The 13,254-nt window shown below is 31.4% G+C and overlaps 1 protein-coding gene across 3 annotated transcripts in view; it reads right to left on the bottom strand.

Moving 5' to 3' along the window:
- The window catches only part of LOC145245926 (uncharacterized), a 472,493-nt gene that overhangs the window by 83,487 nt on the left and 375,752 nt on the right, over positions 1-13,254 (bottom strand). For all 3 annotated transcript variants that reach the window (XM_080107667.1, XM_080107669.1, XM_080107668.1), the window contains one exon: positions 5,637-5,778. In XM_080107667.1, coding sequence (XP_079963793.1) covers positions 5,637-5,778 — 142 coding nt within the window. The remainder of the gene's footprint in view (positions 1-5,636; positions 5,779-13,254) is intronic.

Here is a 13,254-nt window from a genome sequence, read left to right as displayed (position 1 = left end):
TTAGTTTTCATGTCGCAATAATGAACATATAAAAAAAATACGAAAACCAATAAGGTAGAAAATTAATTATTAATGAAATCGGTTTTGCAAAAATTAAGTTTTTGATTATCTCCCTGAGATAAAACCTGCGATTCAAACTAGCAGTAAATGGTATAGGAGAATAGGGTTTACTTATAATGATTTTACACGCATTACAGTTCCTGACGATAGATGGGATTACTTTACACAAGACTGTGTACTCAGCAGAATCATTACGCAGGCAGTCACTCTATATGTATACCCAAATGATAGAACATATTGAGGAGGAGGTTAGGGTTTTCAACATTTCCATAAATGTTTATTATGTACTGGCCGCAGAAACTTATACTTATTATTTATTATGTTTTTTTTCACATGACAAATATTTAATCATTTTTTTAAAAAGATCTTTCACATATAAATTAGTAAATATTTACTTACAATTAAATATAACTGGTATGGTATATCTGATAATTTCGAGAGGAAACTATTTTTCAAAAAGAAAATCAACTAAAAGTATGCCATAAAAACGGGACAATGAACACATTTTTTAAATTTTTATTCAATACAACATTTTGATAGACATCATTTCAGGCTGGCAGCCGCTATACCACTACTGAAAGGCGGTTTTACATTGTCTATATGACAACTTTGTGTGTTTTTTCTTTTCTCATAAGAAACTGTGACCAACCCAGAGATTTCTTTTTTAACTAGCAAATAGAATAGGATAAAATGAAGACATTTTAAGAATAATATTAAAATATAATTCCATTAAAAAATTTACTTAATCCCAATATCTTGATTTATTTCCATACAAGTGAAATATTTTTCATTTTTGCTAATTGTTGAAAAAAAAAAAAAAAAAATTAAAAACATTTGGAAGCATTTAAACTGTCAAATAGAAAGTTTTCTGGCTTTTGAATTTTTAGTAAATTTTGATTAAATTATTAAACATTATAGAAGCTATTTACATCCAATAACCTTATAAATATTAAAAGAACATTACTATAACAAGTTTTGTTTTAGTTTTATATTAATTCAGATAAATTACTAAAATGATGCCGTAATTAAATTTAACTTTGAGTATCAAATTTACCAAAATTTGAATTTGTATTAAAAAAAAAAAAAAATTGAATTGTTAAAGAAAAATAAAATAAAATAAAGAAACAAAAATGATTAAATAACATTAAATAGAATCCTGGGCAACGTCAAGTAAGTACAGCTAGTATCCTCCACTATAATAGAGACGAATGCTTATTTGTATAATAAATATACATAACTTCATCCTGTCACACAAATGTTAAGTAAATTATGCACCTTTTCCTAACCCTAGAATGAAACTAATGTTGGAGGTAGGTGAGAAAACATATAGCAAGTAAGACAACTCCCATCACCCAAAATTAGTTTAAAAAGAAATTCTTGACTACAATAAAAAAAAAAACCCAAAAAAGTCAATAGATTTTTTTTTTATGTCATCAGAAATATTTTTTTCTTTTTTGACTCCTAATCACCTCAAAACAAGGGATATTGCTACTTAGATGCAAAGAACCATATCTATAAGGGCACTATGAATGGAGTTGAGAAACAAGACGTCTGTTCACATTGCATTTAAATTTCAACATAATAGTACAGTTAACGTATGAAAAATAAATTACTGGCATAATTTTATGACTTTATATGAATATTTTATTAAGATATCTAGATAAATAGCAAGTACAAATGCTAGCAAAGCATACTCCTCCCATCATTTTCTTTTGATGGAGACTGTACATCTATATAAGCACCATATTCATAAAAAAATGTCAAGATTATTTAAGTATATATTTACACTTCTGCCTCGAGTATGTAACCCTCTGTGTAGAGTGCATTGTCTGCACAGTAAAGTGTTACACAAAGGATAGAGAGACATTACGATCTATATAAGCAGATAATATCTTAATAATATATAAATTTAATCAGTGTAGACACAAGAGGATTATATTACCATGGTGATTAATACTTACATGCTCAAATCAATCAGCAGACACCATGTGGTGCACGTTTTATATAAACACAAATGGATGTTCCTGTACTAGGTTTAAAAAAATCCAACCGCTTGTGCGATATACTCATCAAACAAGACGTTTTAAACAATTCTCATTTATTATGAGAACACAACTCATTAATAATAACACACATCAAGATTTATTCTGTCTTTAGAGCAATCACATTAATGATAAGATATATAAACTAAGGCTAGCCTCTTCTATAAACTAAAGCTAGCCTCTTCTATGATATACAAACTAAGGCACGGTATATAAACTAAGGCTAGCCTCTTCTACGGTATATAAACTAAGGCTAGCCTCTTCTACGGTATATAAACTAAGGCTAGCCTCTTCTACCGTATATAAACTAAGGCTAGCCTCTTCTACCGTATATAAACTAAGGCTAGCCTCTTCTACCGTATATAAACTAAGGCTAGCCTCTTCTACGGTATATAAACTAAGGCTAGCCTCTTCTACGGTATATAAACTAAGGCTAGCCTCTTCTACGGTATATAAACTAAGGCTAGCCTCTTCTACGGTATATAAACTAAGGCTAGCCTCTTCTACGGTATATAAACTAAGGCTAGCCTCTTCTACGGTATATAAACTAAGGCTAGCCTCTTCTACGGTATATAAACTAAGGCTAGCCTCTTCTACGGTATATAAACTAAGGCTAGCCTCTTCTACGATATACAGACTAAGGTTAGCCTCTTCTACGATATACAGACTAAGGCTAGCCTCTTCTACGATATACAAACTAAAGCTAGCCTCTTCTACGATATATAAACTAAAGCTAGCCTCTTCTACGATATATAAACTAAAGCTAGCCTCTTCTACGATATATAAACTAAAGCTAGCCTCTTCTAAGATATACAAACTAAAGCTAGCCTCTTCTACGGTATACAAACTAAAGCTAGCCTCTTCTAAGACATATAAACTAAAGCCAGTCTTATAATAGCTCTACTCATATATAAAAGGCATTGTGTGTGCAGGTTTGTTCTCTATGAACTCTGACATGGCCGGCACTTTTTTTTTTTTTTAATTTCATGCATATGTACTCAATGTATCTGAGAGTTTTCTTAAATAGATTTTGTATTAGAATATCTATGACAAGTATAGAAAATTGATAATCCAAAAATCTGATTAAAGAAGGAAGTCAGATTTGGGCCAAATTTAACACCTTTATACAGCTTCCTAACATCACAAGTGCATCCGAGAAGTTTTATTACCACACAAGCAGAAGGACCCAATGTATAAAATCAAAGGTAGGTTCTTGGATAAGACAGGGGTGCGTTTGAAACGAATGTTTCTGTTTAGAGGGCGATTGAACCATGATGTTTTTTGCATTTAAAATTTGAATTCAAGCCATTATATAAAATAATTTCATAAAATCAACAATAGGTTCTCTACAGTGCAATGTAAACTACAATGTATTGTGGACCAAGTCAGCGCAGGGAGGCACATGAAAAATCGTGGTGAGTCTGAATAGAGAAGGCAATCAATCGATTTGATTGTAAAATGAGTGATTTTACAGATTTCAATGACAATAAAAATATTAGAAGTGTGGAACATTTGTTGCTCTTCATTCAATCCTGGGCAACGTCAAGTTTCCCTTCTAGTAGATAAACTATAAAATCACTCTCTCCTATTAGATAAACTAAAGGCAGTCTTTAGGTGAAAACATTCACATAATTTAGAGAAAGAAAAGCGAAGCAAACCGTAATATACTACCAGAAAGCATTAGGTCAGTGCAGTTAGCAATAACTTTAAAATAGTTTGTTAATTAAGTGTGTATTTCTCGCAAAACAAAACATCCGCCAGCTCAGACAAATATCATAGTTAATTGGAGGAGAAACTGCCAGTTTTTTTGTAACTGATAATTATGAAAAACCAATCTTGTTAATACTAGCCCAACAGAAGAATTATACTAAAAACAAAAATATTCTGGCAGCGTATAAGACAAATCTCGCAGTACACAACCTCAGTACTAATAAATCATAATGTTACTAATAGTCATTTTATAATTATTATGGAAATGGATTTTCAGTTATACAGACACAAGGAGTAAAAACACCCATATAAACAAATGTTTATTAAAAATATTAATGATTTAATGAAACTATAATGAAGTACTGATACTTATTTACTAATATTTAGTAAAAAAAATTTATTTTTTACATTTCTTTTTAGATCAAGGACCCTTTTAGGCATGCTAGTGATCAGTTCACATGTTTTCGACAATCAGTCGTACAGGCTGGGTCATTTGTGCTAGATGGCCACTGTTTCTGTTAGGCTGGGGCATGGTTCCATGCAAATCTAGATAATCCAATCTCTTTGGCTTTACCTCAGCTTTCTCTCATAAAATATTTTGACTCTCATAATTCAGAATTCATACATATCATAAAAAATTAACATCAGAATTATATATTGAGAGAAAATAAACCTTTAATTACTGAAATCCTGAAATCAACAGACATCCCCACGTTCAAAAAGATGCACTCAGGTGCATAAGGTTGGAGACTACATTGGACGAAACATTGTGAAAATAATAACCAAGATGAGAATAGTAATTAGAATAATCCAAAAGTGAATTATTTGAAGTTTTTTTTTGTTTTTTGTTTTTTTTTTTAAATGTAGAAAAGAGTCAAATAATGAAAACTTTAAACCTTTGTGAGTTTGTTTTACTATATATACAGATTCAAAAAAAGTTGTCAAAAGACAAATATATAACAAACAAATGTTATCAATGGAAAGATAAGTTACTTTTCTACCTAACTGGATAAGTTTTTAGTGCTTTTATTTAATGTAAAATGTTTATTCGGTTGGAAAAACGAGTAATATTGAATGCTGCCAAAGAACAAGAAAAGATTACAACAAGATCTTTGAAGACTCTCTAATCTCTTCAAAGTAACTGGTAGAAGCCCAACCAATAAATGTCCCGGTAACATTTATTGGATGGGCTCCTACCACCATTTTGTTTTATTTCTTATTTTAAAGAGATTATTGAGTCTTCAAAGACCTTGCGGTAATCTTTTCTTGTTCTCGGAAAGAGTTCAACATTCGATTTTCAAACCGAATAAACATTTTACATTAAATAAAAACGCTAAAAACTTATCCAGTTAGGTACAAAAGTAACTTGTCTAGCTTTTGATAACATTTATTTATTGCATATTTGCTTTTTGACAATTTTTTTGAATTTACGTGTATAGTAAAACAAACCCACCTTTGTAAAGAATCATTCAAAAAATAAAACAAAAGACTCTTTAGTGAACAAAAACATTTTTTGTGGTAGAGTTTTTATAGCTTTCCATGTCAATATTAATAACCATGGTGACCAACACGGCTACCCCCTATTATCTAGAGCTGACCTATTTTCATTCAAGTCACTTAACTCTAAAAATGCTTCTGCAGAAAGACTAGAAATTCAGCTGGCTTTATGAACACTATCTACATATGAAAATGCTTTGTCTAAAATGCGCACACACATTATATGCTTTTCTTTAAATACAGAGAGAGAGAGAGAGAGAGAGAGAGAGAGAGAGAGAGAGAGAGAGAGAGAGAGAGAGAGAGAGAGAGAGAGATGAATGAGAATACCTGTATCTCCAGGATCGGGGTTGTTACTACTGCTACTCCCACTTGATGTATGCCTCTGGCGTGTTTTTCTTAGTCCAGATAATTTGCTGTTACTGGGAACACATTGGAATGGATTTTGATTCTGGTTTCTTGTGTTCTGAAGCTAGAGAAAAAAAAAAAAAAAAAGTTCAATTTCAAAAATAACTATACCACCAGTGACCCGTTGGGTTAGTGTTGTAGATTAGGGAGGGGTCGTAAAATACGCTTAAATATATTTTAATTCATGCAAATTTCATATTTATTATGACAAAGCCAATTCTCCATTGAATATTATATTGTACCTAATATACAGTAGTGCTTTCAAAAGTTTAAAAAAGAAAAATGACTTGGACACCATCAGCTAAAACCGAAATCAAAACATTTAGTGCTCCAGTCGCGTCTCCTTACCTATCAAGAGATAGGTAAGAAAGATTTAATATTAAACGACTTGTAGAAATGAATTGAATTTGGGTACGTGTTGTAAGTTGAAATGAACAGCTTGTATTTTAACTTGCTGATATGTTTGTAATGCGTTATTCATCCAAAGATTTTATTCACCATCCTTCGTGTATGATTACCATTTCCTGTTAATTTCAGTGTTATGTGACCAGTAGTTTAAGAGTTTGTCGGTTAAATTGTTACACACATGCATCTACTGTTTTATTTATATTGATGTTAAATACTAGCTGCCTTTCTCAGCTTGCTATAAATGTGTGGGGGGGAAAAAAGTCCTAATGAAAATGGTTCATGGCAGTTACAAAAAAAAAAAAAAAATCTTTTGAAAGATAATTATTAGTTTTCTGGAACTATTTCAAAGTAAAGTCTTAAGATACTGAATTTTTAAAATGTGCTTAATTATTCCTAAGACGCAAGAGTTTAGTAACATAAACTGACATTCGTGCAATCAAAACAAATGGCAAAGTGACGTGCAGAATTTCGATGGAAGCACAAAATGTCAATTTTATTTTTAAATTTAAAGAGAAACTGAAACATTATACCTTAATTTTTGTATTTTTAAAGATGATAAAAATCATTCATTAATTTAGGTAATCTTATTTTGTTGGTTCCCTGACAAAAGGAGGGTGGACCTGTAAATTTACCCTTGTCCGTTCGTCCGTCCTCACTTTTCTCAATAACTACGCCTTGGAATTTTTTTGAAAATTTTCACAAACATTAAACATGATATAAGTAAAACAAGTAACAGAATGAATTTTCCGGGAAAACTCCGGTTGCCCCCCACCCCACGCCCAGGGGTGCGGGTTAGGGTTAAAATGGCTAAAATTGACACTTTTGTGCTTATTAAAAAAAATTGAGGCCTTGAATTTTTATAAAACTTTCTGAAAAATTGTAACGAACTGATTTCTATATAATTTTGTCTATACTTCATGATAACTCTTGGGTGTGCGCCATGGGCTCTTTTAGGGCTAATAAAAACACTATTTTTTGAACTATTTTACCATATTCGTCCAAAATTTTCTGTCCATGTCTATTTGGCAGTTTTGCATGGTGCTGAACTCAAATTTAAATATATTGAGGCTTTGGGGACTTTTGGAACTAAATGGGGGTGGGGGCAAATGATGAACTTAGTCATTTTCTTTTTTTTTTTTTGCATGGTGCAGAACTCCAATTTACATATGTTAAGGCCTAAAACCGCACCGTTTGTTCATTGTCATTAGAATTTGACATCCTCTGGGGACTTTTGGAGTTAAATGAGGTGGGGGGGGCAAATGCTGAACTTAGTCATATTTTTTAAGCCTCGGTGACTGTGCATTCACGGAGGACCATACACGCTTCACTTGTTCAATGTATACAATTACAATTTTATTGTTATTTATTTATAAAGATTGATATTTAACTTGTAAATTCAGAGGCATTTTAAATTATAGCCAACAGTGTTAGCGGTTAAAAATTCCTAAATTCAATAATATTCTGAAAATATTGATGAAGTCTGTTTGTTAACGTTTTTCCTTAGAATTTGAAAGAAAACTTTTTTAAAATATATGCAATGCTAAAACAATTATTTCTTAATACTTAAATAGAACATGGTGGGTGGGATGCAATTTTTTGTTTTTAAATACAATATTGCCCATCGATACTTCACAAAATTCATCGTTAATAGAAATGATCCTATTTTTTTCTTAGTGATCATGGACCGCAATTTTTTTCAATTTTATTTATTTTCAAAATTATAAAAAAATTTCTTATGCTAATAAATACAAGAAAAATATAATATTACATTTGAAAATTTCTCAAGAACTGTTATCATTAAAATCACAAGAAATATATTTTGCAATTATTTTATACTGAAAATATTGAATAAACAATGCTTAATTCAAGGATAATGTCGTTAGTTCGAGAAATGAAGTTTTCTTAAAGGTAGATCAATTTCATTAACACAGACTTTACGGGCTTTTTCACAATGTTCCTGAAATATTAAAAATAAACAAAAAAATTCTAATTGTTAACATCCATGATGCATGCTTTTCATAAAAAATTAAAAATTCATGCGTTTTTTTTTTTTTTAGAACTTAAAACTATAACTTTAATAAAAATGTTTTTTGCTCATAGAAAATACATTAAAATTAAAAAATGGGTTTATTATATTCTCTGATCGTTAATAAATACTGATAATTTCATTAAAATTAGTTGATCTACTGAATTTTAAGTGGAGGGAGGAATCAAAATGTTTATACATTTTGAAGATCAACCATTCGTTTTGAACATTTATAAAAGAAACATAACATACAGATTAAATGGCCATGCTAACAAGCACGATAACAACATCCTCAGAGTTTTAGTGTTACACCAGACCTTTCAGGTCGAGATCGTTCGTTTAGTACATCTTAATCACTGTCCACATAGATCAGAGTTTCTGAAACTTCAGGACACCATGGAACCTCTGAACAGGGCAAAGTTTTTTCACAGAGCACTATAAATATGAAAAACATTAATCTCAAATTTTAACACTACCTAATGATAATATTTACAACCATTTTTTTTTGTGTGTGATTTAATAAAAAATTGTTGCATTTATTTTTGTTAATAAAAGATCGATAAGTAAATATCTGCAGCCATTTAATTTTTCCATGTAACGCATTTGATCCGCTTTAAGAAAGTACTTCCAGAGCCCTTCAGTCTCACTCACGGAGCCCCAAGGCTCCATCGTGTACACTTTGGGAAACCCTGACATAGCTGATGCTTGATTCAAAAGGTCCACAGATTGTAGATGACGTCATCTTTTTTTTCAGCATTTATGACGTCATAAAGGATTTTCCCAGTGTCTTCCACTAGCTTTAGTGGATACTATTCGTTTGCATGGGGACAAACAAGATCCAAAGATTTTTATTGCTATGCGTTTGAACGTTCAGAATATTCATTATGATAATAAATTCATTGCAACTAAACAATATAAATGAATGCGAATAAGATCAAGTATGCTATTCATTTCTCACGGTGAGAAATGTGTCACAAAGTCAGTGGCCCCGAGGAGGAGCATTCTAACCTGCAAAAAAAGGACAGCCTCGTCAGCATTCCCCAGTAGGGGCGAGTCAAGCAATTAGCAATAAACTAACCTTTTCTCAAAAAGAGAAGGTAAAGTCTGGGATGGTGAACCTCGTAGAACAGCATAGAATCAGTACCATATAGCAATCAACAGGAGATAAAGCCATTTCAGAAATGGCCTTATCCCTGTTGATTTTGAAAATCAAATATGGTTTTGATATTTATGATTAACAAAACAGCATATTCAGATAGTGTTTTATTAAAAATATGCACCAGAAAAAAACAAAAAACAAAAAAAAACATTAACTTTTAAATAAATTACACAACTAAAAAAAAATATATATATATTTGGAAATAATAGTTAATTCATGAAGAGATTTTTATTTTTTACTGAAAAAAATCATTTAAAAAAAATAATAACGTATGCAAATTTAATTTAATAAACAACGAACGAGTGAGAGGCTTAATCTCAGCTGATAATAAAAAGAAAGGAAAAACAAATTTTTAAAATAGACAAAAATATCTCATTTATTATCATTAAAATAGAATGAATAGTTTTCTTTTTTTTAGAGAGAGAGAGAGTGTGTGTGTGTGTGTGTGTGTGTGTGTGTGTGTGTGTGTGTGTGTGTGTGTGTGTGTGTGTGTGTTTTTCTCATCGATTAATTTCGTTTGGATGATTTCAAATAATTAGTACGAATTAAATTACAAACGGATAGTGAACGAAGTCTGCAAGTTTTAAAATGTTTATGGTAGTTTTATTTTTAAGGAAATTTTTTTTTTTTTCCTTTTTTTAAATAATATTTAGATATTAAGCAGAAAAAGAAACAAAAACAAAAATAAAGAAAATTATATCTTAAAAAAAAAAACAAAAAAACAGGAAACAAAAACAAATATGTATATAATTAAAAGATTCACTGGGAAAAATTAAAATGGAAGAAATATTATAACGTTAGAAACTTATTGCATGTGTTTTCTTCCTTTTAAGGAGAATAAGTGGAGGGTAAAGAGAAAAACAAGTGAATGGGCAAAAAAAAAAAAATAAAATAAAATAAAAATAAATAAATAATAAAAAAAAATGAGAGGGGGGGGCGACAAAAAGTGTGTTGATAAGCAGACCAGCAGGATGGTAGGTCTACAGATGGTAAGATGAAGACAGAATAACAGATGAAAGTGGTTATCTTGGTGGAGGGGGAAGCTCTTCAGTTTATCCAGTTTTTATGACAGCAACAAGCACACACAAAAAAAAAAAGACAAATAAAATAAATAGAAATTGGAGGATGTGAGTAGAGTATACCAATCCTCTTCCTAACATCACATCACAAATTCAAGATCAGAAAGAAGTTTATGAGAATTTTTTCTTTCTTCTTTTTCTAAAGGAAGTAGAGTTTTGAAGCTGCTCACCAGGGCACACAGACATCATAGTATGTGTGTGTGCTCAACACAGACCACACCTGTTTAATGAGAGAGGCTTGTGTTAGTATAGTTTTGTTTGTTTACGGATCTGCAGCAGTGGAGATTCAGCAAGACACTATGAAGTTTTCTTGAATGAAAAACTAAAAATCTTTATTGGAAAATAGAGTGAAATTCACACTGAATATTTAGCAATTGCGTAAACAATAGAAAGAATTTCTAAAATTTCTTGCCATTAATCTGCTTTTATATATAAAAAAAAAAAAAATAGGGACTACAATTCAGTCCATAGAAATCGTTTTTCAAAAGCTTTTAATGTATACACACACACACACACATATATATATATATATATATATATATATATATATATATATATATATATATATATATATAAGTAACCTTGTCTGTGTGTGAGCAACCGCCTCTTCCAAACTCCTCTGTCAAGTTTGGTCTACAAACTTGAAACTTAATCATATAGAGGATTTGGATCTGTAGAACAAATTCGGTTTGGTTTTTAGCCGGTAAACATAGCTGCCAAAGGGGTAACATTGAAAAAAATTGGAACTTGGCAGGCAAAAGTCGAGTAAGCGTGTTTTTTTTCTATGCATGCACAAATATATATTTATATCTTAATAACGAATTGGGACTATGTGTCAGGATATGAAGCCATGGACAGGAAGTAGAGAAGAATGGAGTTCGGACGACATTTTTTAAGCTATGTATTCACCGCCCCCAGAGGGCGACAGGAAGTTAATGTGTAACTTTAAAATTACATAAAAAAAAATAAAACATCAGTCTAATGCCATTATGCAAGCATGTTCTTTTTGTTATCCGATTACACAATCAAAGGAAAGAGGAAGACAAAAAGGGTTGCGGCTATATCTTCACTACGACTATAACAACGGTTTAACAACAAAGATTTCGCTATCCATCGAACCAACTATTTACAATGTATCAATGAGACAAACTACGATTTCTGTATAAAAAAAAAAAAAAAGAGAGGCACATTCTGTACACTTGTAATGGTTCTTTCAAAAATAAAAGTCTAACATGATGGTTAAAGATTGCTTTCATCTCGCAATGATGTTCCTATTTATAATGCCTCCCCACAGAACAGAGTTAGACACCAGGGTCGGTTTTTGATGTGGAGAAAAGGAACAAAAATAAAAATTGTCTCAATCGTGAAGGATTTTTTCTCCACTGACAGAACAAGAAATTGAAGTGCAGCATCTGAAGAACAGATACTATACTTTGATCTGGTCCTGAAGGCCAAACCAATGCCATCTCGCAATGATGTTAACTAAATAGTTTCAATATCAGTAAGAGCATCATTCAATAGAAGATCTTCAAAAAAGATTCGTCACCGATTGAACGTCCGTTTTACATGCTGACATGCATTGGACCAATTTCCAAACTAATTTAAACTCTGGCCAGGTCTTTATCTCTCAAGTCCATTTTTATCACATTCTCCCATGTTTTACTTGGCCTTGACCTGCGATTTTAACGTGTTACTTCACCTTTTCTACATTTATTAACCCATGAACTTTCATAAAATTGTTCACTGAATATATATCTCTATATTGTCCAGAGTTAATTTTGCTCTGAGGAAGAGGGGGGTCATCTAATCTAAGTTTATCTTGTAGACTCCCATTACTCTTCCATTGTAACATTCTCATATTTATCTCCGGCCAATACATATCATCACTGGCCACGTTTCACTTCCATACTCCATCATACTGCGTAGATTCTTCCCTTTGTGAACAATGGTAATGAAAGTCATTCTTCATGCAATGAACCAAGTTTTTTTCTATTTTAAAGAAAAAATGCTGAAGATGGAACCCATATTTTATGTGCAGTTTTTTTTTTTTGTGCAGTTTTTTTCTCAAGACAAAATTAAATCCGTTGAGTTGTTTTGTGTATAAATATTATATGATATAATAGCACAAATCTTGTAATAAATACATTTTTAAATAAGCTCTATTCAATTGTTAAATATCGAGCTTGTCATTCACAATTAACACTAGATTCCCTTGTAAATCCATCTGAATTATATAAGTTTAATTTATATTATCACAGCTAATGTACGTGTTACACTAAATAGCCAATAAGATATAAAGGAAAGAAACAATAACAAAAAAAAAAAGATTCAGCAATACTATTTGATAAGGAGATATATCTCGAAATAGCATATACAAAAACTATTAACATTTAGTTATTGTATTTTGTGTATTTTCTTTTATTTACAACTCAGCATTGATATATGGCTCTCAGAACATATAGAGTAGAGGTAGAGGATGGTTTGACACAAGGCAATTATAACTGGTTGCAACAACACCAACAACAACAACGAGGACACGATGGAATGATGGACTATGTCAACAATAAGTTAATGAACTCACTGCAGTGTCAACAGCGATAAATAAACGCAAGTTTGTTTTAACTGTACTTGTCAGTCAGTCTGTGCATGAGTCAACATAAGAACCGGGTAAGTATAGAAGGCCTTGACCTATTACTTAGTTGGGGTGGTGTTAGTTTACATTGGAGAGATGACAAATTGAAAGCTCGAATGAGAGGAGAGGTGGGGCTGTAGAAAAGAGATAAAACTAGTGAGAGGGGGATGATGAGAGGGTTGGTGCTAAGGTAGTGGTGGCAAGCACATCTCGGCAACAGGCGGCTTTTTCTCGCC

This window comes from Euprymna scolopes, chromosome 23 (assembly GCF_053919585.1).
Source record: "Euprymna scolopes isolate OS-2025 chromosome 23, ASM5391958v1, whole genome shotgun sequence".
Classification (NCBI taxonomy): Eukaryota; Metazoa; Mollusca; class Cephalopoda; order Sepiida; family Sepiolidae; genus Euprymna; species Euprymna scolopes.
This window is presented reverse-complemented; position numbering and strand designations above follow the sequence as displayed.